The sequence below is a fragment of the Meriones unguiculatus genome, chromosome 16, assembly GCF_030254825.1.
Source record: "Meriones unguiculatus strain TT.TT164.6M chromosome 16, Bangor_MerUng_6.1, whole genome shotgun sequence".
Taxonomy (NCBI): Eukaryota; Metazoa; Chordata; class Mammalia; order Rodentia; family Muridae; genus Meriones; species Meriones unguiculatus.
The window spans coordinates 60272367-60299855 of record NC_083363.1 but is presented as its reverse complement, the minus strand read 5'-3'; the positions used below and the strand labels follow the sequence as shown (position 1 = coordinate 60299855).

General features: G+C 44.7%; 1 protein-coding gene across 6 annotated transcripts in view; it reads left to right on the top strand.

Moving 5' to 3' along the window:
* Window positions 1-27489, top strand: part of Aff3 (ALF transcription elongation factor 3) — a 444599-nt gene that overhangs the window by 85517 nt on the left and 331593 nt on the right. For all 6 annotated transcript variants that reach the window (XM_060369902.1, XM_060369901.1, XM_060369900.1 and 3 more), the window contains 3 exons: window positions 38-158; window positions 1458-1773; window positions 1891-2276. In XM_060369902.1, coding sequence (XP_060225885.1) covers window positions 38-158; window positions 1458-1773; window positions 1891-2276 — 823 coding nt within the window. The remainder of the gene's footprint in view (window positions 1-37; window positions 159-1457; window positions 1774-1890; window positions 2277-27489) is intronic.

The following is a 27489-nucleotide window of genomic DNA, read 5'->3' as shown; positions in this document are numbered from 1 at the left end:
AATGCTTGGGGTTGTTCTCTCTCTTCTCCCGGTGCAGCGTCTATGAACCAGACAGGAATGCGTTACGGAGGAAAGAACGAGAAAGAAGAAGTCAGGAAACGCAGCAGGACGGTGGCGGCTTTGGTTCCAGTTACTCCCTCTTCAGTGAACCTTACAAGGTAGATGATGGCTTTCAGTTGTTCCCTTCCTTCTTAGTGGCTGGGCCTGTCCCGGGAAGGAGCCGACAGGAAACTCTGTCTCATTTTAGGTCTGGTTAGACTGGGAAGGTAGCCCTGCTGCTGTGATGTCATGTGTCGTGGGCTTCACACCCCAAAATTTTGGTGTCTAGCTCGCACAGCTCATCAGTGAAGTGACACTGAGACCTACTTGCTATGACTTTGAGGAATAGTTCAGATGTCATCTCTTTGGTTTCAAAATCAATGGCATCTGTAATGTTTCTGGGCTCTTAAGCACTATTCAAAAGAGCTTAGGTTATGTATGTGATATGTGTGGAGCATGCTAGGATCAAGCAAGGCACCTGTTAGGGCTAATGAAATTGGGGTTGTCAGGATGGCTGTGGGGGGGGAGGGGCCGGCTACCGAGGCCGAAGACCTGAGTTGATTCCTTAGACCCAAATGGTGGAAGAACAGAAGCAAATCTTTCAAGTTGTCTCCCCTCTCTTTCTCCTCCTCCTCTCCCCTTAACACACACACACACACTCTCTCTCTCTCCATAAAATACTTTAAAAAAAAGAAGTTGTAAAATCACTTTTCACTGAAAGCAAAGACCAGCTGCTGAGACAGGCGTGATGTGGTTTTCATCAACAACACAGGCCACATCTATCCCAAGGTGAAGTGTCTTCCAAGAGCGCACTCATGTTTCAGCATCCATGTGACGTGGACAGTTTAGAGACGTTCGCACGTTTGGTCTCCTGTTACTTCTTGGTTTGCTCTGCTCCCACTTGCCTCACAGGCTGCATTTCTGGCGGGAATAGCTCCTCGTTTAGAATCTGGAGGCAAACCTACTCCGAGCCAGATCTAAATCTTCAAGGGACGTTTTTAGTCGTTCTTCAGAATGACAGTAAACTAATCCTACAAAAACTTAACCAAAAACCGTTTTGTGACATTATAAGAGTAAATTTTCTGATTTCCAGCTTACGTACACATGTAAGATAAACATACATACATATATATATATATATATATATATATATATATATATATATAATATAAATAGATTTGGCTGTAGCACAGTCCACCAGGGTCAGCTTTCTGTTTGTTAATACACCCTAAAGCTCTCCGTCACAAACTTGCAGTTCTTGAGCAGTGCAGAGGCAAGCAGAAGCCGTACGGACTTCACTTCCGTCTCTCAGTTCTCATCTGAGTGTATCAGCCTGGACCCTGTGACCCCACAGGCACCTGCCCGCCGTTTCCCGTCCTGCAGCTAACAGTAGCATGCCTGTTTTTTTCTTTCTCCAGACTAACAAGGGGGATGAGCTCTCCAACCGGATCCAGAACACGTTAGGAAATTACGACGAAATGAAAGACTTTTTAACCGATAGATCCAACCAGAGTCACCTTGTTGGCGTGCCCAAGCCGGGCGTGCCGCAGACTCCCGTGAACAACAAGATAGATGAGCACTTTGTGCCAGACTCACGAGCCCAGCCCCAGCCCTCCTCGGTCTGCAGCAACGCGCCTTCCACGCCCGCAGCAGGCCCCGGGCCGCAGGGCAAGAGGGGTGCCGTGGGCTGGCAGAAGGCTGGCCACCCACCATCCGATGGCCAGCCGAGAGCAGGTAAGGAGGGGCTTAAGGCAGTTTCACAGAACCACAGTGAAAAGCCTGTGCACTGTATGGGGGGGGGGCTCACCCTCCCTCTCCCCTCCCCCTCACTACCTTCTTCTTCCCACTCAGCACAACAGGGCTCTCTCAGGACCTTGCTTGGAGACGGGGTCGGCAGACAGCAGACAAGAGCCAAGCAAGTGTGCAGCGTGGAGGCAGGCCTTCAGACCCAGGAGAGGCCGCCTGCCATGGCGGCCAAACACAGCAACAGCGGACCCTGCGTTCAGAACTTTCCTCCATCCCTGGCCTCAAAACCCAGCCTGGTCCAGCAGAAACCCACCGCCTACGTGCGGCCGATGGATGGCCAAGACCAGGCTCCTGATGAATCTCCTAAGCTTAAGTCCTCCACAGAAGCTGGCGTGCACTGCACATCCTACAGAGGGGTCCCAGCCAATAAGCCAGAGTCGGCCAGGGCCAAGGCCAAGCTTGCCAAGTTCAGCATCCCCAAGCAAGGAGAGGTGAGTCCATCTCAGGCCAGTAACGTACCGCTCGGTGGCAGCCTGACTTGAAAATGCCGTCTTTATGTCTCCCCCGATGCCAACTCCCCAGTGGTGTGGTGAGAGTCGTGGCACTCAAGCAAGCCACAATTTTTAAAAATTTCAACGTTATTATAACAAGATTGTCTTATATACTGAGAATGCATAGACATATGTATGTATGTATGTATTTGTGTGTGTTTGCACATGTGTAGGAATTACTTAGGGATGGACTGCCTCCTTCCGTTGAGTTCATGGGAGTTTTCATGAACAAGATGGTATTGGCTAAGATATATAACAGCAATATAAACCACTTCAAAGGCTGTAATTCAGCTTCCAAGGAGGTAGAATTTTTCCATAAAAATAGTTCAGAACTCTTGACATTTTTATCAATTTTGAAAAGTTTTACGATAAACTTCTTAAAGGAGTTTGAATGTGTGTAACGAGTAAGTAGGAGCTCGTAAAGTACTGAGTCGGTGTTGAATCTGGCTGGTATTGCATTATATTAGACATCACATCCACTTTTAAAGTCTCGGGGCTCAGAGTCGGCCATAGCAAACAGGATTCTTCCTTGGGCTTTCCTGTTAGGCTCTATGAACAAATTCTCAGAGTGAAGTGTTTCAGCTTGTACTCTTCCTGGTTTGCATTTTGATTTTGTTCTACCACATTTGTTCATTTCGAAGTGTGTGGAGCGGCTGCACTGAGTGTGAGAATTCTAAACAAGCCTGTGACTTGACAGGTCGTAGGAGACACAGTGACTAGCTACTTGAATCTGGATGGGAGACAATCTTTCTAAAGCAGCATGTCTCATACCATCTTCCAAATTGATGCTAGCTGTCGAGAGCACACGAGAGGAATTACGAGCATGCGTGCTTGCTTTGTTGTCTCCCTCTGATGCAGCGTGGAGGCTGAAATCGCCTTTCTCTAACTCCGCTCTTAGGAACCGCTAAGTCGTTTTTCCCTTTGACACGCTCTTCTTTAAAGATGGAATAATGATGTGACCAGAGTGTTCTTTGCATCTTAATTCAATTTAATAACCAAAGGAAACAAAGGGTTTGACGTTTCCTGTTGTGTTTTTGACAAGGCTGAGCGTAGCGTTTGCTGTGCTATCACTTCAGAACTCCCCGTGGACCATTTGGGAGATAGCCTTGTTACCTTTGGAGACTGTCTGCCCTCCAGGAGGTGTTGACTAAGGTTTTAATTAGGAAACGTGACCGTGTGCGCATCAGTAGCTTCTTTTGATTACACATTCATGATGTATTTTCACAATCAGGAAGCAGGAATCATTAGGAATGATGAAAGCAAAATGTAATTTTCCCAAGCATCTTTTAAAGATTCGTTTTTATTTCTTAAGTTGTGTGTGTGTGTGTGTGTGTGTGTGTGTGTGCACATGAGTGCAGGTATCCATGGAGATGAGAGGTGTTGGGTACCTGGGGCCTGGGCTTAAAGGTGGCTGCAGCCCCTGACATGGATGTTGAGAATCAGACTTTAGGATAGCAACACCTGTTCTCAGCAACTAAGCCAACTCTCTAGCCCTGGGCATGCATTTGTAAAAGTTTGTAGAAAACACCCCGGTACCACCATGTCAAACTGCATTCCTCATCCTCTGTAGTTTTTTGTCATTTGCATCAAGTGATCTCTGTTGGCAAAGGAAGTCTAGCTTGTCCTTGAACAGTGGTGCCAACTTACGTCACCAACAGGGTTCCTGGGAGTTTTCCTTTCAGTTGATTCCTTGTTAAGGTGATGCACCGCAGCCACCTCAGTGTCCCAGGTAACTATTTCCTCATTTAGAGTCCAGGGAGGGTGGTTAGTTCTGGTTCAGAGCACTGAGGTGTATTTTCCGTACCCAGTACAGCCTGCGTGTATGCCCGCACAGGACGAAGGAGGTGCTTGATGAGCTGTCAGTTGTCTGGGCATTGCCTTGATGCCTTTTGAGCATCCCAGATTGGAGGCAATGATGTCCTGTCCTGGCTTGGTGATTTTACAGCAGGAGGGTCGTGCCTGAGAGAGGGACACACACTGTGAGACCTCAGAGTGATGCGTGAAAAACGTTTCGTCACTCACACGCACAGCACTGGGGACTGTCTACTGCCCCCTCACATTCTGTCCTGAGTGTGCAACAGAGGCCAGGAGTGCGTTTATAGAGAAGGCACAACCTGGAGTGTTGTTTAAAACGGAGGGGATTCAGTCCTTACGTCAGCTAAAAGCTTTGCATGTTAGGAAATACATAACTTGATTCTTACAGCGTGTCTGCTTATGAAGTCCGCCGCCACAGTAAGAAATGGACTCATTCAAAAGAGTGTCTGTGTGTCAGTTTTCCTGCCCTTCAGACTACAAGACATTTTAAACCTATATTCCAAGAGGTTAATAAACACCCTTTGGGAGGTTGGTACAATAAGTCAGTAGTTTTAGACCATTCCAAAAAAATCCACAACAACAACATAAAACTGAATTTATCAGCTACATTTTTTATTTTGAAAGACTATAGGCTTTTATACTTTTATTTTTTGGAGTAAATAACAATCTGACATAGCAGGTGATTAAAAACTTCGGGTGTGTGTGCGTGTGTGTGTTTGTGTACCTTAAAAAAATAATGCACTGTTAGTAGCACTTATTTCTAGTAAGACAGGGAAAGTGTTTTCTAGGAAATGTATAGAAAGTGACCACAAGATAACTTGTGTTCCTCAACTGCTTGAGTTTGTTAGCTGTAGAACAAGACTTAGCATATTGTGAGGCATCCAGAGTCTGAAAGAAGCGTTAGGTGTGAATGACATTAGAGTGTGTAAGTGTGCGCGTGTGCACACGCAAAGAGCTGTTTGGCACTGTGTAGGAACACACCTAAGAGAGTCAGCTAGTGGCTGGCTGCCGTGAAACTTGAGAGGCTAACGTCCACGCTGTGATCTCTGCCTTCAGGGTATCTGTCCTTCGGAGTGGAGTAAATTGGGCACTTAGCTTTTAATTTGCAGTCTATCCCACAGTCGAAACTCATCTTCACCGTGGCCTCCCGGTCCCAAGCACTCTTTCCCCTTTGCCATCCTTGTAGTGGAACAAGGCTCGTTCCTTGTTTTGACATAGAGAAACTGACTCTCTTTCATCAAGTCTTTGCTGTTTCCTTTCACACGACTTCCAGAGAGGGTTATTTGTTGTAATTCTTTACTCTTCAGCAATGGGTGATTAGTGTAGAAAAATGTAGCCCAGTTTGATGTGGAAGTTCCAGGCCTCAGGAGGATCCCTTAACCAGTCCACCTGCCTCTCAGCTGCTTCACCCTAGCTCGGTTTGGGGTTTAATGAAAAACATATTTTGTTGTTGTAGCTGAGCCTCCTACTCTTGCCACCCCTCATTAAGAGAGTCTTCCCTAGAGTGCTGCTGGGAGTGTCTGCTGTTAGGCGAGAGGCAGGGGGCTTAGGGAATGGCTGAAGCATTCTAGAGCACCACAGGGCAAAGATTTTCCAGTTGGAGTGAGTTGTTTTTGTACACACACACACACACACACAATTACCTGTTCACATTATTCCAGGGTTAGCTTTTGGGGACTATCAACACAGAAGTGCAGATATAGCTTGTGTTGAATTTGCAGTCTTTATAAAACGTGTAACTATATAAATACATCATCAAGGCCCTTCCTGGGCACTGGGTACACGGAATCCTAAGTGTGCCTAGTTTTAAGGTCTTCCAGTCTCTGACTCAATGGGGTAATGTAGGAATTTTATTAAATAACAACTTTTCATTTGGGAACGTACTCCATTTCAGACTCAAATTTAGTACCTGTGTACGCGCTGGGGGTCGGGGGAGACAGATGCACTGTGGAGCCTCGGAATGGTGTACTGTGCTTACCTGTAGGTTGAAGAGTCTGGAGAAAGAATATTAGCACAGGCCCCACTTGCGTAGGCGACCCCCTAGACTGTGCAGACCACCTTTCTGGAAGTTTTCTGTATCTGCAGTAGTGTTCTAAAACCTCTACCTCTTACTGCTCCTTTAGTCAGGGCAGTGACTTGAATATGCTGTTGCACAGACCTCTGATGACTGGGATGGGAACATACATGAAATCCAACGTGTGAATATGTAATATATATTCACATATGTAATGTGTAATGTCTATGTAATACACAGGACAAAGCCAGCCCTGTCACCCATAGCTCTGTTGGTCTGGAGAGAGATCTAAATCTTGGTGTCAATTGACAGACTGTGTTCCGAGCCTTAGTTGTGATTGGCTGTTCATCTACAAGAATAAATGTTTGGCCGATCAGATTTTCTTTGTTAAAATGTGCACTGAAATAGTTTAAGATGTATTGATTAAACATAGCATTTTCATGACCAGCTTTTTCTGAAAATCACCATTTATATATCACAAGTAAGAGTAGAAAAATGAAATGCCATGATTCTACAAAATAGCTTCCCAGAAAAGCAATTAACTGATTCTGTTCCAAGTTCACAGAACATAAATGATGGAGGCTTCCTCTTTCCTGTCACTCTTGGTTACCTTTGTATGAAAATGGATTTCTTCCAAATGAAAGTCGGCACCAGCCTGTCGGGCAAAAAGGCATCTGCAAAAACAGAGTGTATATTACATCTTCACGCCAGTCGGGATTTCTTAATTACATTTGAGATGTATAATGTTTTCAAATCAAAGTATGCTGTCATGTTGTTCCTGAAGAAGTGAGGGGCTGTGTGGAGCCAGGAATCTCAGTTTCCTTCATCTGGTGTAGCCTCATCCTTGGAGTCATTCTCACCTCCACGCTCCATTCCCCGTGGCAGAAGGAGGCAGGTCCTGTGGGACTCAGTGGCTTAACAGCACCATATGTAACGCTCTGTACTTCCTCATGTCCAGATCATGTACATGCACAGCCTCTGCCCGCTGAGAGCAAGTCCTTTCTTGACCCACAGAGGGTCAGAAGGGTGAGAGTCAAATGCTCACATGCATCATGAGCGTGCTTGCTTTCCTCAGCCCACCTGGGTTATTCTGAAGGTCATAGTAGATGCTAGCACATAGGAATACTTCTGTTTTTTCTGTTTTTTTTTTCCCCCCCTTTTAATCAGTGGATCCTAAAAGATACTTAACTCAAAATGACTTTGGTTTTTATAATCCTTGATTGAAAAAAAAAGGCCTGTTAAAATAGGCCCCCTCTATGGAGGTGTCCTTCCTGTTCCCTTGCCTCCTGGGGCCTTCAGATTGAGATTAGAAAGCCAAGTTTTCTAGCCTTAAGGTGAGAAACCACTTCTGAGCAGAAGAAGGAAGACAGGCCCAGCAGGAGGTTATTAGCAAGCCTGCTCTGTCTTCCCGTCTCTTTTCTGTCTTCTTGTGAAGTTTCCTCCCTCAGAAAACATCTGGAAGGACTACAGGTTTCTCTTAAACCCCGGCCCTGTGCGCGTGCTGATTCCAAACCTGGGGCTAGTCAGGAGTCTGAGGCCTCTGCGTTTGGTGTCACCAGACAGTCCTAAGAGAGAGGATGTGGGCTTCCCCCTCCGGTGGGTCTCTCCGCGAGATGGAGACAGGGTGGGCAGGGCTTGGAGAGCAGCAGGAACTGTAGCAGTTTAGCCTAATGACTGTGAACAATGACACTCAGTTTCTACCTATGAGGACTAGAGAAAATGGCGGAGTGGTGAGAGGAAGGTAACACTGTAAACCCTGGCAGACGCTGGCTTTATTAGTGATACAGAGTAAAGGGGAAAGTAGAAAACAGCAGGATTGTGTTTACATCTCATGTCCTCCGGGAGGGAAGGAAGGAATGAGCCGGGAGGGAAGGAAGGAATGAGCCGGAAGGGAGAATTCTGAAAAAGGTGGGTTTTTTTTTTGTCCTTACTTGCTAGAAAATAAGCAACATCATGTTGACTCCTGAGAGTCGTCGGGTTGCTATGATAAAGCCCCAGTGACACGATTCTTCCTTGTGTAATGGTGAGCCCCCTCCTGGGATAATATTCCCAAACCTGGGATCATATTTGCTGGCTCTCGGTGTATTTTCTTGTGTACTGTTATGCCAGCAAGCTTTCTTTGAGCATATGTGAAGTCTAGAAGCCATGAGCTCTGGGTGGAGGAGAGTTAAAGCGCCCAGGCCGTGGGCTCTCACTGGTTGGAACATGGGAGGTCCAGCATCTGAAAGAGCACGTTTAACTGGACGCTGAGCGTCCGCGTGATCACTGGGCACTAGCAGTGCCTTCGTGGGAGATGGAGAGGTTCTCTCTGGTGCCCTTCCATAGCTGCATGCCCACGTGACCCGCAGCCTGCTGGCCGCCCCTCCACCCTGCACAGTTCCGGCTTGCACCAAGGTCCGATCTCGGGCGCAGGGTGCCTTCACCACTGTTGTCCAGGCCCCCCTTTCTGCCGATACCGTCTGGCTTTGAGAGTGAGGAGCGTGGCTGACAGGGCTGCTGGTGACCCCGTGACAGGGTCGTGATCAACCCGTCCAGTAGCTGCTGTGCAGCGTAACAGTGACTGACATGCAGGCCGAGCTCCGGGGAAACCCTGGGAGTAAGGACGCCTTAGAATTATAAGTAGTAATTGCTAGCTTTAGTGGCTTCCCTTTTGTGCACCTGGCACACCTGATGCTTTGACAGCCTGGAGCTGGGAACTGATGGGAAGCTCATGAACCCGCTAGGGTGGGCGGTCACCAGGGCGGGGGTGTGTGTGTGCGTGTCTGTGTCTGAGTGTGTGTTCTTGAGGACGGTCTGTTCTCTAGGCACAGGTGGGAGTGGGAGTGAGGCTATAGGATGAGGAAGGCGCTGAGATGTGCTGGGGGAGGGCACACTTTCCAGCCCTCTACTGCATTGGTTACATTGAAGCACTTAGCACACCCCTGTGCCTCTAAGAACACGCCCAACCCCTTTTCTGTGCTTATTCTGTGTTTCTCTTCTGCACTGTATCGATGCTTGCCGCTATTCCTATTTCAGTTTTTCACATTTCAGTTTTTCAAGGTGATGCAGTGTTTCACAGCTGGCCAGCGCAAGCCACACATTCGCAGGCTGTGAGTGCCTGAAGCATTCTTTGATACACAGTAAATGGTTGCCCTTACACACTCTTCATTTGTCTGTTTAACCCTGACAACAAACACAATTGGCCTCTACCACTGTGACCTTGGCACCCTGGAGACAGCACTTCAGCGGCAGAGGGCCCCTGTGTCCCCAGGGACATGTGATGTCACGTCTGTGTCACCCCCACCGGAGCTTACTCTGGCTCACGGGAGCCCCCAGCCTCTTGGGGCTGCCTCCCTAGCTCCAGGCTAAGGCTCACTCAGGCCAGTCTTTCAAGACCTCGGCCTTAGCTTCACTCTCGTGCTCGGGTTTCGGCATTGCTGGCCACCTTTGGTTGTGACAGTCTGTTGAACAGGCCTTTGCTCTGTCCCTTTGGGCAGCCTCCACACCGGGTCACGCCACTCTCTCGCAGAAGATAATAAAGAGCATTCGCACTTGGAGGTCCGGAGTGGCCCCCCCTGCTTCATGACAGCCAGTTGAGCTGATTACTCCCTTAACCTTTCTGTTTCAGCCATTTTTGTTATGATTGATGTAGGTAGCGGAGAGAGGGGAGAGCAGAGCGGGGTGAGGGGGTTTGGGTGGGCACGTGGAGGGGGAGGGTGGGGAGCAGGGTGGTCAATCAAGGGCGGTGGGGAGATGACGGGGCTCTGAGTGCTCCTGCCTAAGTTCCCGGCATCCGAATCTGTTACCCAACGCCAGGCCATCCAGTGCCCTCTTCCGACCTCCTGGGCATCTGCATGTGTGTGTGTGTGTGCACTAAGGGGCCTGGTGGGAAGACCCCAGGACAAGGAGCGTGCCACACAGAGCGCGGGGACACACCTCCGCATGGCGGGGTGGCGGGAGAGCGGTAGCTGGAGTGGAGAACAGGAGAACTGTGGGGACCACTGTCACGGAGGTCCCTCAGGCCGCAGAAAGGACCTCGGCTTTGCTGTGACTGCAAACTCGGGCGCCGCTGAGCGGTGCATCCCGGAGGAGGTGCGCCCTGATCTAATCGGGGTCTGTCGCACGTGCAGGCTGGGAGGCGACGGGTCGTTGCACCGATGTACAGGCGCTTTACTACTGTATGTGTGACCAAAGTACCCAGGAGGAAGAAGTGGCAGGAGATTTGTATGTGTGCGTGTATATGTGTGTGTCTGTGTGTATGTGTCTGTGTGTATATGTGTCTGTGTGTATGTATGTCTCTATTTTCTTGCTGAGTCAAATCAAGGGAGCAAAGAATTTCTTGGCTCCTGGTTTGAGAGGATGCTGGCGGGCTAGCTGCTTAGTCGGGAGACTCTGGACTGGGAAGCAGGGAGCACAGCCTCGAACCAGGGTCGTGCTGTAGAAGGTCAGCTGAGGCGACCCCACTTCCAGCACTCAAGACCTGCCTCTTAGACCTCGCAGCTCTCAGCGCATGGACAGCCGCCGGGGACCAGGTGCCCAGAAGCAGCTCTGGTGGGCAGAGCCTCACGCGCTGGTGCTGGGGTGCTGAGAGGGAAGGGTGGGACTGGGAGTGATTAGGAGGCGGGCCAGTGCAGGCCGCTGACAGCCATGGCAGGGAGGACGGAGGGCAGGGATGACCTCTGCTGAGAGGACCATAGGTGCACAGGTGACAGGTGGGCCGGAGAACCAGGGAAAGGCTCTGCCTGAATTTGAGATGTCATTAGTCTCGCAGGCAAAGCAGGCCTGGGATAGCCCATTCCCACAGGCGCAGAGCCACTGAGGAAGGGAGCCTGTTGCGGGCCGGGGATGCAGACTTGGAGCTGCCAGGGTCCACCTGCTGTCACCCGGAGACAGAGTGAGACCAACTTCTCTCTGGGAGACAGAGGAAGAAGTCCACAGGAGCAGAAGGAGCCCTGTCAGGTAGCAGAAGAGATGGCAGGAAGGAAGGCCCCAGACTGCTGCTGCACGCCACCGCAGGAGAATGTGAAGTAGCGTGTGCGCCATGGTGCTGCAGTTCCTGACAGGGAAATCCAGCTACCTGGCCACAGTGGAGGTTCCTAAGACAGGTGGGAAACAGGACTCAGAAATTTTACTTGCGAATTGTTCTTTTTGCCAAGCAGAGAAAAGCTTTTGGAAAATACTGTCTTAGTTGTGAAAATTTACATAACATTCGGAACACAGAGATGAATAAAATGAATTTATTACAGTCTAGAAAAGCACACACAAAGCATTTTGGGATAAGTCTTTCTGATTTTTTTTAAAGTGCTAATGTTCTTTAAATTGAACTGAGAAGATGTATGTGGTTGTTCCCGTGTTTATTTTCCTAGCTATCATAAATGCTCCATCCCTGGTCACTGGGCAGCCTGGGATTGCTCGGTGCATGGCTTTCAGCAGCTACGTCTCACGTAGTTGGACAACTTCAGTGGGCTTGTCTTAGAATTTACACACTCTATAATGTCTTCAAGAACCATTTTCAAACCACTTTAAGTATTTCAAAGCGTTTTCTTGAATATGAATTATTCTATAAAGAGTGACAAGTGAATTTTGTGTATATTTATAATTTATTCCTAAGAAACAGCCTCAGCCACCTAACTTGTAATTCTGAAATGAGGAAATGGTTAGCAAATGTAGATTTTTGATCAAGTCTTTTACCCATTTTTCTTTTGAAATATTTGTAAGTTTTTCCCTTATCTTAAAAATACTGAAATATGCCAGGTGGTGAAGGCAGTGCAGTCCTTTAATCCCAGCACTCAGGAGGCAGAGGGCAGAGCCAGGAGAACCTCTGAGTTTCAGGCCAGCCTGGTGTACAAAAGCAAATTCTAGGACAGCCAGGGCTACACAGAGAGACCCTGTCTCAAAAATACAAAACAAACAAAGAACCACAAAAAAGACTTAGAATATTTACCAAAATATATCTCAATATTAAGCAATATCTGAAACGCGAAGAGCCTTTTCAGCCTGCAGGCCTGTCCTTTATTGAGCACACGCGCTCTGCCTTGCCTCTAAGGGAGTCTTGAATCACGGTTGCCTCCTTCTACTTGTCTTTGCTCTGAGCTGGGATTTTTCTCTGTGGCTTTCAGTCACCTTTTGAAGCCTTTCCTGTTGGCCCATGATCCCATTTTCAGTCTCTATTCTGTTTTCTGATGTTTCTGAAGTTGAAAAATTGGTTCATCTTAATTTTTACACTAGTTCTTAAATCAGTTTTGTAAGTTATGAAATAATTTATCATGTGATTATACAGTTTTGTGCTTTATTTTTAAAAAAAGCCTCTTCACGAATACATGAATCATTTTTCTATTAACTTACAAGAGTATAATTGTGGTCTGCCTGACTGGCAGAGGCATCCTACTAGCTGGGGTTCCCTCCTCTCAGATGGCTGGAGCTTGTGTTGATTTGACTTAAAACTACCCAGCACAGTTGTCATGCGTCCAGATTCTGTTTTCATTGTCATGGTAGATATGACTGCCTCTGTCTGTCTTCCTGCCTCTCTCTCTGTCTGTCTGTATACCCCTGCAGCTCACACTTTCATGAGTCCTTGATAGGAAGGGATACTTTTCTCCAGCTTTAATTCTCAGTACCTTATTGCACTACATAGTGGTATATCAGTTACTCTTTTTTAAATTATTAGTTTAAAACGCCATGTTTTTGTATTTTTTAGATTGATTCCTGAAAGATTAGAACCTAGAAAACCTAAAAAAACTAAAGCCTGAAGTACTTTAGAAATTTTTTTAAAAAATAGAAAAACATTCGCTAGTACATTGTTTTGGTTTGATAATTGCTGCAGGATTGCTACAAACTGTGTGAATTTGATAAAGTAGGCATAAATATAGCTAGTAATATCAGTTCCTTCTAGTCAATATGAAAATGTCTCTGGATAATAAGTGGATTCCTATCTAAATTCATGAGTTCTCTTGTGACATTTGGGTTGAGCTTGAAATGGATTAATCTTTTTCTGATAAAGTTTCATAAGCTGTGATTTCTCTGGTGACCACATTTAATTAGATATTAAATAAACTGCTTATCTGTGTACCAACAGGATTATGACTACACTTCCTTCCCTGCGCTCTATTTTACAGATTAAACAGCTAACAGAAATATGATATATAATAAACATGTACATATGTGCACACATATATACAACATTATTTAGTAAACCGTAATATCCTAACATTGGAATTGAAATATGGGCTGGAGGGGTGCCTCAGCTATTGAAGAAAGGCTTGCGTACAAAATGTCACAAATTAAAGCATGCGCATGCTTAAGCAAAAAAAAAGAGAGAAAGAAATTGGCGACGCCTCCTAGTTATTGTTGCTTGGAGTCTGGGACGTGAGTTCCACCCACCTTATGACATGAGATGCTCCAGCTTGAAGGCCATGGCATTTGACTCAGCCACCCTGCCCCCACTGGACAAAATGGGGGTCAGCTGCTCTCAGGCTTGAGACTTTCCAGTCCCTGCGCTTTGTTTTCTCCCTTTCTGGAAGGGGATGGTCAGGGAGAGTGACCTAGAAATGCCCAGTGACCTCTGGTGCAGATCAGAGATGAAGAGTACCTGATTGACTAGCAGTAGTAAGGTCCAAGATGGAAGGATGATCAACAGTTTGTAGGTCGCCTGAAGGCATAGCATTCATTGTGAAGAATTTAATTTCTCTTGGTCCTGTTTAGTTCCTCCAGAATAAGACACAGTTTTAGAAGAGACTTTCACGCTCTCCATAAGTGTCTTTAGTTTCATCACATTTGAAGTCAGAGGGTTCTCACCAGCCTTCACCCCAGAAGGACTGTATGGAGGGTGGACGGGGGGAGGGGCACATTGAGAAGGTGCGTGCAGCTCACCTGGATGTGCCAAGGTGGAGTCTCGTGGGCGCGTCCGAGCTCCCAGCTTACAGTGTCTGCGCACACCACGGAGCACACTGGGGACATTGGTGCTTCAACAGCACCTCAGTTGCCATCTCCCCCTCTCATCTTCTTCCCTCTTCCTGCTCTTTAAGGCAGGCTGAGACACCCGGGTGCCAGGGCCTCCGAAGTGTGGTTCTTCCTTCCCGTTTTAGAAGTTCACTGCCTCTGCCCTTTCTAATCTCTGCGTGTCTGTCCGTTTCCTCTTTACTCACCATCCCCCAGCTGTATTTCCTGATCAGCCACCTTGACGATCTGCCTCTACCTGTCTCTTCCTCATCTTAAAAACACTGGCAGCCTCCTCGATCCCTCTGTAGAACACAAAGCAAATGTTTTATGGGCAAATGTAGAGGTAATTTAATATCATCATTAATTTAAGGTTGTAGTTGTGGTGGGAAAAAAGTTACTGTTTTAGCCAGTTTTTGGAGTGAGTGTGGTTCAGTAGTGTTAAACACAGTATTTTCATTGTGTGCAGCAAAATTTCTTACTTCATACAGTCTCTCCCCAGCCCCCGAGACACTTGTAAATCCCTTTATATTTGGTCCCGTGTTTTACTGTGTACGAAGGTGTTAGGACTTCCTGATTGTTCGAAAGCACATGTGCAATGAAGTGGTTTCCGCTGGAACTGTCGTTGGCTGGCTTCTGAGCATGTTGTTTCCAGTCCCCTTCCTGGGTGTCGCCTCTGTGACAGGACTGTGCATCACTCGTGTTTGTTGTGTGCTGGGGCTAAGATGAGCCTTGGGTCTCTGTTTCTCTAGAACACTACTGTAAGAATGTAGGCTAACAGCCATGATGTTCCAGTGTTGCCTATGTGAGGTACACATAAAAGCACCCCCCAGCTCGTGTTCTTAACATGTCGTAGCAACAGCTGATTAGAGAGCATGTGAAGCCAGCAAGGTATTTTTTTTTCCTTTCTAACACTGATTTGGCTGAAAAGTAGGCTCTGCCTCCCAAGTTCTGTGTTGCGGCTGGAGGAGGCTTTCTTCACGGCTGTTAGGAAAGAGCTTTTGTGCTTTTACCGTGTCTCTCTAACCACCCTTGACCCTGTTCCATTGAGTCTTAGGGAGCCCGTTGAGTGGGACTGCTCCTGTGTTCCATGAGCACATAACCCCTGTCACTGACCTCTTTCCAGCTTCGTCAGACGTCCACTTCAGCCATGGACAAGACTGTATGTCTCTGTAATAAGGCAAAGGGAGAAATCAGTTGTATGGAGCTATATGGGAGTTCCAATGGCTGCTTCTCTTCTCTTCTCCGGCCATCTTCTGTCTCTCCTGAGGTTCTTCTGTAGAACTCTGCCTTTGAGGGCTCTCAGGGGTTCTGAAAAGGGAATTCAAGTTAGGCTTGATACCTGTGCGTACTATGAATCTCTGAGAAGCTCTAGAGTGTAACACTCCCTAAATGAAGTTGACCCCAGAGTCCAGCTCTTCGAAGACTTCATATTGTAGGGAAGCACTGGCTAGAAAATAGTAACCTAGTAGGTAAAATCCTTTAATTCACTGGACAAGACCTTTCCAAATTGGAAACTAACTGCTCCTTTGGCTGTAATTTGAAAACAGTCCAAGGAATGTTAAATTTGAGTATAAAAAACACTCAAAACTTAACGGTTGCCCCTACCATACCAGCTACTTTCCCTCCTTTGCTTTTGCTGTGAATTCCTCCATCCCAGGAATCTATATCATCCATCATCTCCAACTCTGTGAAGAAAAAGTCTCACCAAAACTTGTGTGGCCTTGTCTTCAGGGTTCCTTCAAATCACTCTCCTCCAACTACTTTGTGGCTAATTTATTATCCATCCATCCACCCATCCACACACCTATCCACCCACCCATCCATCCACCCATCCATCCACCCACCCACCTACCCATCCTTCTTGCACTCCCAGGGGCTGGCTCCCTCCCTCACTTAGTTCTGTATGTTCTGTGTAGAGCACAGCACTGGGCCTGCAGGTACTTCCTAAACTGGTGTTGGATGAAATAGAAAAGCTGTAGTGAAATCACCCCTCAGTTCTTGTCATAAAAGGTCCACAGTGTTTTACAAGTGAACATTATCCCTGACTGGAAATTGAAAAAATAGTACATTTTCTGCTGTACATCCTGTCCAAGGTCTGGCTGGACATTAAGTTCCTAAACACCAGAGAATACAATTTTGAAACATCTGAGTATGAAAAGTGAGATCATGAGAACAGCCTTCCTTTGGGGTAGCAGATGAAACGGGAAAATTCGGCCCTCTAAGCATGGATACAACTTTGGAATTGCATTATTTCATTAAGGATCCAGTCTTAGTTTCCTGAAATTCTGGCTATAAAAGAGTTCTTTAAAAATAAATGTCTGGTCACATGTAAGTGAAAGTCTAACGTTCTAACTCCAGCTAAAACTGGGAGGTTAAAATGAAACGTTAAAGGGGCTCTGCATTGCCCTGGGTCCCCAACTCGCCTGCAGACTGATCCCAATGGGAGGAGATCCTGTGGATGGATGGATCTTAGGAGCTTAACATAGGAGCCCTGTACATGGCCATCTGCTCCTGGATTCGTTGTAGCAGAGAGGACAATGTATTAAGACACTATTTTACTGCGTCTCCTGTGTATGTTATGTGGGTAAGACCTCTGGGACCTCCACTTGCAAACAAGGGCCCGGGAGAGGAATTACAAGACAAGTAAGCTTCTCCGTCCTCTTTTCTTTGAGGTTTAATGGGTTAAACATTAACGGCTACACAGGATCAGGCTATCAGGAGAGAGCTCAGCCTTTGTGACAACATGGAAATAGATGAACAAACACAAACGAGGAGGAGGTCGGCTGGACCCTCCTCTTAGAGTAAAGGGAATCTCTTTGTGCCTTTGACCCCTAGTTGATGCGTTGATGGTCAGCAGTTGGGAGATGCCGCTGAGCAGCACGCCGTGTGTGGTTTTGTTGGTGGTGATCACCCCTGTTGTTCACCAAAGACCCTGACTGAAAGCTGCTGTGGGCATATTGCCCCCTCTCTCTCCGCCTTCCTTCTGGCAGCGCACATCTTACTTCCTTACTGCCTGTTTCTTCTGTAGTGCTCCAGGATCCCAGTGGGTGCTCAGCAGCTCAGTTGCAACTTGAGAAAGTGCAGTTCTTACAGAGAACTATACCATTTAAATGCCAGCCACCTTCAACACACCACACTTACATATGTTGGCGGTAGGAGCATTTCACGTCCGAGGTTAGTTTTAATTCTAAAAAGTTGTGGTGCTTAAGTATAAAGATCAAGGCAGTGAACATTCCTCTACAAAAAAACATTATTAGCACATGCTAATTGTGCATGCTTTGGGTATCGGAGGTCTTAAGAAATACAAGGCCATCTTGAGCAGGCTTTATCATGCATTTTCCATGTCAGTGTTAGCATATTTGCAGCCCTGGATTTCTGTTTTATATGTAAAACATCATCATGAGTCATTGTTCAGAAAGCACTCAGAAGCACATTATATTGAAACTGAAATGTTTTAAACTATTTTTTTTTTGTAGGTAGCTATAATAGTTGATCATTCAGTGCCTGATATATTTACTTATTTATTTATTTATTTAACCACTGACACGTTTGGAGAGGAAAATTGGCTTTGAGTATTAGACAGGAGATGGTCTTAGACATTATGCTAATAGTGTAAACCCCAACATTCCACCACTTTAGTTCTTTAAGAGGAAAAGTGTGTGGCCCGTTGCACAGCGCTGCCCAGATCCCTGCAGCTTCCTGAACACAGGATGGGAGGAGCTCCGTGCAGAGCCTAGCGCTGAAAGCCGTGCTGGGCGTGGGAGCTGAAGTCTGACAGTCGAGTCAGGAAACCTTGGATGCTCCTTAGTGCCTTTTCATTGTTTGCTCTTAGAGAAGAGCAAACTGTATTAACAAGGTGATTGTCAGTAAAGAGCAAGAAGAATACTTACTTAGTGAGCACACCTTGGTACCCATCACCCGGGTTAAACGCTGGCACAGGACCAGGGGAACCGCCCTCCGTAGCCTCCTCCCAGGTAACACTCCCTGCCAAGTGAGGCCACTCACTACCTTCTAACAGCAAAGTCATTTTGCCCGTTTTCTTTCTACTGTGTATTATTGCCTCTTTTTGTTTGGTTGTTGTGAGCCTCTTCCACGTTGGACGAACTGGAGGTTGCTCTTTCTCATGGAGGGTTTCCATCAATCCGTCCTTACCTATCACATTTTACCGTTCCATTAATTTTATTTCTCTGATTTAACTTCACACCAATTTACCTCTCCAAAGGTCAAATGTGATTCCTTTTACTGCATGTGCCATGCAGCCATTTAACACATGGATAAATGAGGCAGCAATAAATTCAGCAAATTTTATGAGTAAAAGAAACGCATAGCACATTTTCATTATTTGAAAGAGGTCCTGTTCATGGCAGTCCATTGCAATTCTAAATATGGGAGAAGAGAGTGAATTTGGTAGAGTGCCAAAATAAATTTAGTTGCAAGATGATGACAGAAGCATAGTTGTATTCAGGTTTGGACATTGCCTTACGCATTACCATTGACTGGATGGTATTTTTAAGGCAACATTCTCCAGCACAAAAGGTAAATGTGGTTTGGCTTCCTGGGATAAATTCTCTCGTATGGAAATGCCTCACATCTGTGTATTTGTTTTTGCTGTGGACATAACCAGCAAGAGTTCAGTGATGAAATCTGTTCTTAATTACGAGAGCAGCTGTTGGAGTGGTAGACATTCCCCCCTCCTGATGTGCAGTTGCTTGATTTACTCATTTTAGCCTGCATTTTTCAAGCTTGCTAGTGCAGAAAGGGGCCCTTTTGTGAGAGGTTGCAATTTGTTTTCTGTCTGAGAGCCAGTGCAAATGGACTAAATCTACACAGCAGGGTGGTTTTATCTATTCTCCTCACACCCTACAAGCCGTCCTACCTCTGCTCAGCACCAGAGACCTGTAAAATCGCCTGACACATGAGGGGGCTGTTAAGTGTCTGGCACGAATCTCAGGCAGCAAGCAGTTCGGTGAATTAACCAGGTCCTCCTGATGGATGGGGAGGTGGATTTGCTGGGGTGGGCAGAGTTGGACTGAGCAGAAGTAACACAGATGGTATTAATATACATTTTGTTTTTAGGTTTGTGGATTTATTAATAATGCCTCTTTCTGTTCAGTTGTTTTTACAGCCATAGAAGGATAGCATATTTATGGTCATGTAATTTGCCCAAACAAAACCAAATATATTCAAATAATCCTTCAGGCTGGTTCATAAGCAACCCTTAATGCCTGATCCAAGCTTTCACAGAGACTATAGATAGATACTTCATCGCATATAAAAGAAAGATCTGACATGAAGCTAGGAATGGAAACTGGGTGAAGGCGCTCTCCTTGAGTATTAGAATTTTCTGCTCCAGACTGGATTAAGAAGCCTCAGCGATTCCCTTTTTTATGGAGAAATCAATGGGCTGTTTGGTTGGAAGTGATGGGTTCTCATATTTCAGCTCTGGAGGAACCGTGCATTATCTGTTCACTTTCTGGCCTTTCTTTTTCACCCCGGCTGCTGTCGCCTTCACGCTGCAGCTTGCTGTTCTGAAATTAAAGGATGCTTATGCTGCAGCGTAAAACTAAAGAGCAGGAGACCAAAGCGAAGGCAGAACACAAAGCTGCTCCCTGGGAGGGAAACGTTTCATAAGGTGTTTCATTTGTGGAGAGGAGGAGGAGCCCTTTCTCCTGCCTGAGAGCGGGCATCTTCTCAGCATGTAGAAGAGGATTTATTCCAATATGAGTGAAATAAGAGCTGATGCTGTTTACAGAAACGCTGGTGCTCCGCTCACAGACCCTCTTGAGAGCGAGTTAGTGGCGTTGTAGAACCAAGCCTTCTGAAATCCACATCCCTGGCAATGCTTTTTCCCTTTCTTTAAATCCAGAACAATGTTGAAAGTTATTCATTCAGGAAGGTTATTCTGCTAAAAATCTTTGTGTAAAGAATTCAGGGAAAAGTGAAATTTCCCCACCTGGATTTCTTGAGTACTTGCATACTGTGCCTCTGCCACTTTGAAGTCGGCAGGCAGCAGGAGAAGGGTCTTGTAGCTCTGAAGCTGTCCCATTAGATGATGAATAAGTCCAGACCTTTGAAGGTCAAGTCTCTGCTTGGTGAGCAGAGATGCTGTTAAGTATTTGATGCTGTTCCAGAAAGTATTTATAATAATAATAGTGATCATAATAACAGACACTAATAATTCCCATGTGATCTGCAAGTGAATCATAGCATCATACACAAAGGGAAAAAACCAGAGATGGCCAAGATATATATGGGATCATCTTTCATGTAAATTATTGAAAAGCCACAAACCATCCAGAGAAGATTGGAACGGATGTGAAAACCGTATAGAGGAGGCTCTCATCAGCCCTGTCTCCTCTGCCATTGAGATGGGTGGTGCCTTATGGTTAGATGAAGCTGCACCATTTAACCAGATGACCATATGCTTATACCTGGCTCTTGGGATTGAGCAGAACTTCGATTTCGTTGGGTATTTTTCTAATGTCTTAGGACTGAGTTTTGATCAGCCACCCACACAGGGACTCTCATGCATATTGTAGCTTCCCCCTGCATATCTGGGTATGTATGTATGTATGGGTATTACACATTTTGCAAAGATTCTTCCCTGTGCTTCAGGAATTGCCTGCATGTGACTATTCAAGGTGAGTTTCCTCTACTGTCGAAGTTTCCCTGTCTTTACACTCAAAAGATTTCCCTTGGCTCATCTTAATTTGATGTATTGTTTCAGTCTGGATCCTTGCTTTGGGTGTCTTGCTTTCTTTAACATTATGTTATCTGTTTAAAGGCCCCCATCCCCTTCCTGTCTCTCTTCTTTCTCCTTTCCTCCTCCTTCTCTTTGCCCATGTCTAGTAAATTCAGTATATCAGGTCTACAATGTGAAGGAGGTTGGAGCCTGAGACCTAGAGCGTATATACGGAATACTGCAGTAGTTGGCATATCAGAACGAGACTCGGAAGTTAAGGCTGAACTCTGTCTTTCCTCCTGGTTTAAGTGCCTTAGGATCTCAAAATGAATTCCACAAGTGGTAGTTTGATCTCATTTTATCTCTGCTAACACAGATGTGACTTCCTTGACTTGAAGAAGAGCATTATGTGGGGATCATAGCTTCGAGGCATATCCCTGTCCTGACACCTGAAGAGGGAAAAGCAAACAAACACTGGGAAGTGATGGCGTGTCCTGTCTTCTCATAGATAGCATGTAGAGGCCTTCGGCTGAAAGGGTGTGAGCAATCAAGAGTCAGAACATTTGATTGTTACTGTTACTGTAGTAATTTCTAATAATACCTTAAAGTTAACTTGGGAAATAATACAGATGCACATTCTTGTTCAAGTCTTTAAAAGAAATCATCTCACATTAAAGGCAAATAGAAAATCAGAAAAAAAAAAATTAGAAACCATCTTTTATGCTGCGTGCCAGCTTTCCGGCACAGTGAGAGCTGTGCGCCCAAGGGCAACAGAGACTGAGAGTCCCTATCGGGAGAAAGCCCCACAGGGAAGGAAGGAAACAGTATTGACTGGGGTCACCTAGTCTTTCCCTGGAAAAAGTTTCTCAGACTGGCAGGTACAAGCTGCCATCACTGGACTGGGCTCCAGCCGAGAACACAGACAGTTGCTGCGTGCCCAGCTCTTTGATACAGACAGAGCTGTGCACCTCAGGAAACCAGAGACCGGGAGTCACTGTCGGGAGAAATCCTCACAGGAAACGAGCAGTACCCACCCACCACAGATTATTGCTTGGGTACTGGGGCACAGAGCCCCAAACTCAGATCTACAGAAGCCCGAAATCCCCGAGATCAACTCCCAGATACTGCTCCAAGGGCCAACCAGGTACCCCTAACAAAACTAACCAAACCACAGGACAGGCAGGTTACAGCATCAGATCACTAAATTTACAGCAAGAAACCCAGAAGCAGGGCAGCTGTCTTTAGGACTTTTCCGGATAAGAGGAAAGCCCTCTCGACTAACAAGGACCACATTTACCACTCAGGTCTCTATGCCTGAGGTGAGCAGCGGCAACTCCTGAACAACACTGGCCATCCAGTGACTATACCCAAAAAGCTGAGAAGGCTTCCTTCAGGAAAAACCATCTTTCTGCCAAGGGGATTCTCTCCACCACCAGATCCCAGGAACCACCAGAAACTAACTCCAAACACCTAAGATAGCCCAATGGGTAGAGGCCAGAGTAAAAGCTCAACCAACAAAAGACAGAGCAATATGGCATCTCCAGAACCCAGTTATCCAGGGGCAAGTAGCCTTGGACACCACAGCATAATTAAATTTCAAGAAGATGACTTAACATCTATGCTCTTGAAGAGGATAACAGAGGAAACAAATAAATTGTGTAAAGAACTAGAGGAAGATAAACTCAAACAGATTATGGCCATCCGTAAAGAAATAGAGGAAGTTGCAGCCAAACAGTTTGTGGTCTTTAGAGAGAAAATGCTTAAATCGTTGAAAGAAATAAAAGAAACAGAGGATTGTTCAAACAAACAGCTGAAGGAATTGAAGGAAAAACAGAAAAATACAGTCAGACAGGTGAAGGAAATCAACAAAATGGCTCAAGATCTGAAGATAGAATTGGAAAAATTAAAGAAAACACAAATGGAGGAAATTGTGGAGAGAAAGAACTTAGGGAAGAAAAGAGGAACTACAGAGGTTAGCATAACCAACAGACTACAAGAGATGGAAGAAAGAATCTCAGGTATGGAAGATACAATAGAAGAAATATAGGTGTCTGTCAAAAAAATGTTAAATCTAAAAAATTCCTGACACTGACCATCCAAGAAATTTAAGACAACATAAAAAGAGAAAACTTAAGAATAATAGGAATAGAGGAAAAAGAAGATTCCCTGCTCCAAGGCCCAGAAAATATCTTCAACAAAATCATTGAAGAAAATTTCCCCGACTTAAAGAGAGGCCAATAAGAATACAAGAGGCCTACAGAACACCGAATAAATTAGACCAGAAAAGAAAATCCTCCTGCCACATAAGAATCAAAACAGTAAGCATACAGAACAAAGAAAAAAATACTAAAAGCTGCAAGGGAAAAAAGGCCAAGTAATATATAATGGCAAACCCATTAGAATCACACCTGACTTTTCAACAGAGACTATGAAAGCCAGAAGGGCCTGGACGGATATCATGCAGACCCTAAGAGAACACAGATGTCAGCCCAGGATACTATACCCAGCAAAACTCTCAGTCCTCATAGACGGAGAACACAAGATATTCAATGACAAAAACAAATTTCAACAATACCTACATATAAATCCAGCATTACAGAAGACACTGGAAGGGAAAATACAACCCAAGAAAATTAGCTTCTGTCAAGAAAACACAGGAAATAATTAACCTCACTACAGTAAAACAAAAAGCAACCAAGCACACAACCTTATGACCACAGCCAACATCAAAATCAAAGGATCTAATAGCCACTGGTCATTAATCTCTCTTAACATCAGTGGACTCAATTCTCCAATAAAAAGACACAGACTAACAGAATGGATGTATAAACAAAACCCAGCAATCTGTTGCATACAAGAAACACACCTAAGCCACAAAGATAGACATTACCTGAGGGTAAAAGGTTAGAAGACTGCTTTCCAAGCAAATGGACCCAAGAAGCAAGCAGGAGTAGCCATTCTAATATCTGATAAAAAAGACTTTCAACCAAAATTAATAAAAAGACATGGGGAAGGACACTTCATACTCATCAAGGCAAAATTCCACCAGGAAGACATCACAATCCTGAACATATATGCCCCAAATACAAGGGCACCTACATTTGTAAAAGAAACTGATAAAACTTAAACCACACATAGATCCCCACACATTAAGAGTGGGAGACTTCAACACCCCACTCTCAACAAAGGACAGGTCAACAAAACAGAAATTAAACAAAGAAACAATGCCTCTAACAGAGGTTATGAATCAAATGGACCTTAACAGATATTTACAGAACTTTACACCCAAACACAAAAGAATTTACCTTCTTCTCAGCACCTCATGGAACCTTCTCCAAAATAGACTATATAGTTGGTCACAAAGCAAGCTTCAACAGATACAAGAAGATTGAAATAATCCCTTGTATCCTGTCTGATCACCATGGAATAAAGCTGGACCTCAACAACAACAGAAATAGCAAAAGGCCTACACACACATGGAAACTGAACAACTTACTACTAAATGACAGCTGGGTCAGGGAAGAAATTAAAGTCTTCCTAGAACTCAATGAAAATGAAGACACAACATACCCAAACTTGTGGGACACAATGAAAGCAGTGCTAGGAGGAAAGTTCATAGCACTAAGTGCCTTCAAGAAGAAATTTGAGACAGCTCATTCAAGCAACTTAATGACTTACTTAAAAACCCTAGAAAAAGAAGAAGCCGACACACCAAAAAGGAGTAGACGGCTGGAAATAATCAAACTCAGAGCTGAAATCAATCAATTAGAAACAAATAAAACAATTCAAAGAATCAATGAGACCAAGAGCTGGTTCTTTGAAAAAAATCAACAAGATCGACAAACTCTTAGCCAAGCTAACTAAAAGGCAGAGAGACACCATCCAAATCAACAAAATCAGAAATGAAAAGGGGGACATAACGACGGACACTGAGGAAATCCAAACAATCATTACGACTTACTTCAAAAGTCTGTATGACACAAAATTTGAAAATCTAAATGAAATGGACAATTTTCTTGATCGATTCGATTTACCAAACCTGAATCAGGACCAGTTAAATCAATTAAATAGTCCTATATTCCCCAAGGAAATAGAAACAGTCATTGAAAGTCTCCCATCCAAAAAAAAGCCCAGGACCAGATGGTTTCAGTGCAGAATTCTACCAGACCTTCAAAGAAGAGCTAACTTCAGTTCTCTTCAAACTGTTCCACAAAATAGAAACAGAAGGAACATTACCAAACTCATTCTATGAAGCCACAGTCACCTTAGTACCTAAACCTCACAAAGACCCAACAAAGAAAGAAAATTTCAGGCCAATCTCCCTCATGAACATTGATGCAAAAATACTCAACAAAATATTTGCAAACTGAATACAAGAACACATCAAAGATATCATCCACTATGAACAAATAGGCTTTATCCCAGGTATGCAAGGGTGGTTCATTATGAGGAAATCCATCAGTGTGATTCACCATATTAACAAATTGAAAGAAAAAAAAACCACATGATAATCTCCCTAGATGCTGAAAAAGCCTTTGACAAAATCCAACATCCATTCATGTTTAAAGTATTGGAGAGATCAGGGATACAAGGCACTTATCTAAACATAGTAAAGGTGATATACAGCAAGCCTATAGCCAACATCAAACTGAACGGAGAGAAACTTAAAGCAATCCCACTGAAATCAGGGACAACACAGTCCACTCTCTCCATATCTCTTCAACATAGTTCTGGAAGTCCTTGCTAGAGCAATAAAACAGATGAAGGAGATCAAGGGGATACAAATTGGAAAGGAATAAGTCAAATTATCACTATTTGCAGATCACATGATAGTATACGTGAGTGACCCCAAAAACTCTACCAGGGAACTCCTACAGCTGATAAACACCTTCAGCAAATTGGCCGGATACAAAATTAACTCTAAAAAATCAGTAGCCCTCCTGTATACATAAGACAAAAGGGATGAGAAAGAAATTAGGGAAACACCCTTCACAATAGCCACAAATGACATAAAGTACCTTGGTGTGACCCTAACCAAGCAAGTCAAAGACTTGTATGAAAAAATTTCAAGTCCCTGAAGAAAGAATTAGAAGAAGATATCAGAAGATGGAAAGATCTCCCATGATCATGGCTTGGCAGGATTAACATAGTAAAAATGGACATCTTACCAAAAGCAATCTGCAGATTCAATGCAATTCCCATCAAATTACAAACACAATTCTTTACAGACCTGGAAAGAAAAATTAATTCTCAACTTCATATGGAATAACAAGAAACCCAGAATTGCTAAAACAATCCTCTACAATAAAAGATCTTCAGGAGGTATCTCCATCCCTGATCTTAAGCTGTACTATAGAGCAATAGTTATAAAAACTGCATGAAACAGAATGGTGGATCAATGGAACTGAACAGAAGACCCAGAAATAAACCCACACAATTATGGACACCTGATCTTTGACAAAGATGTCAAAACCATGCAGTGGAAAAAAGACAGCATCTTCAACAAATGGTGCTGGTCTAACTGGATGTCTTCATGTAGAAAAATGCAAATAGATCCATTCTTATCACCCTGCACAAAATTAAAGTCCAAGTGGATCAAAGACCTCAACATAAAACCAGACACATTAAATAAGTTAGAAGAAAAAGTGGGGAAAACCCTAGAACTCATTGGTACAGGAGACAACTTCCTGAACAGAACACCAACAGCACAGGCTCTAAGAGCAACAATCAATAAATGGGACCTCATGAAACTGAAAAGCTTCTGTAAAGCTAACGACACCATCATCAAAACAAAAGAACTGCCTACAGATTGGGAAAGAATCTTCACTAACCCTTTATCTGACAGAGGGCTAATATCCAGTATATATAAAGAACTAAAGAAGCTGAAAGGCAGCAAACCAAGTAATCCAATTAAAAAATGGGGAACAGAGCTAAAAAGAGAACTCTCTGTAGAGGAATATCGAATGGCAGAGAAACACTTAAAGAAATGCTCAATGTTATTAGCCATTAGGAAAATGCAACTCAAAACGAACCTGAGATTTCACCTGACACCCATCAGAATGGCCAAGATGAAAAACTCAAGTGACAACACATGCCAGAGGGGTTGTGGAGAAAGGGGAACCCTCCTCCACTGCTGGTGGGAGTGTAAACTGGTACAACCACTCTGGAAAGCAATCTGGCGCTTTCTCAGACAACTAGGAATAGCGCTTCTTCAATATCCAGCCATACCACTCCCAGGCATATATCCAAAAGAGGCTCAAGTACACAAAAAGGACATTTGCTCAACCATGTTTGTAGCAGCTTTATTTGTAATAGCCAGAAGCTGGAAACAGCCCAGATGCCCCTCAACTGAAGAATGGATGCAGAAATTGTGGTACATCTATACAATGGAGTATTACTCAGCAATGAAAAATAAGGAAACCATGAAATTTGCAGGTAAATGGTGGGACCTGGAAAGGATCATCCTGAGTGAGGTATCCTAGAATCAGAAAGACACACAGGGTATATATTCTCTCATATAGACATATAACATAAGATAAACCTACTAAAACCTGTATATCTAAAGAAACTAATTAAGAGAGAAGACCCTGACTAAAATGCTCAGTCTCCATCCCGAAAGGCAAAGAGGATGGACATCAGAAGATGAAAACAGGAAACAACCTAGGAACCTGACACAGAGGGCCTCTGAAAGGCTCTCCCCTGCAGACTATCAAAGCAGACGCTGA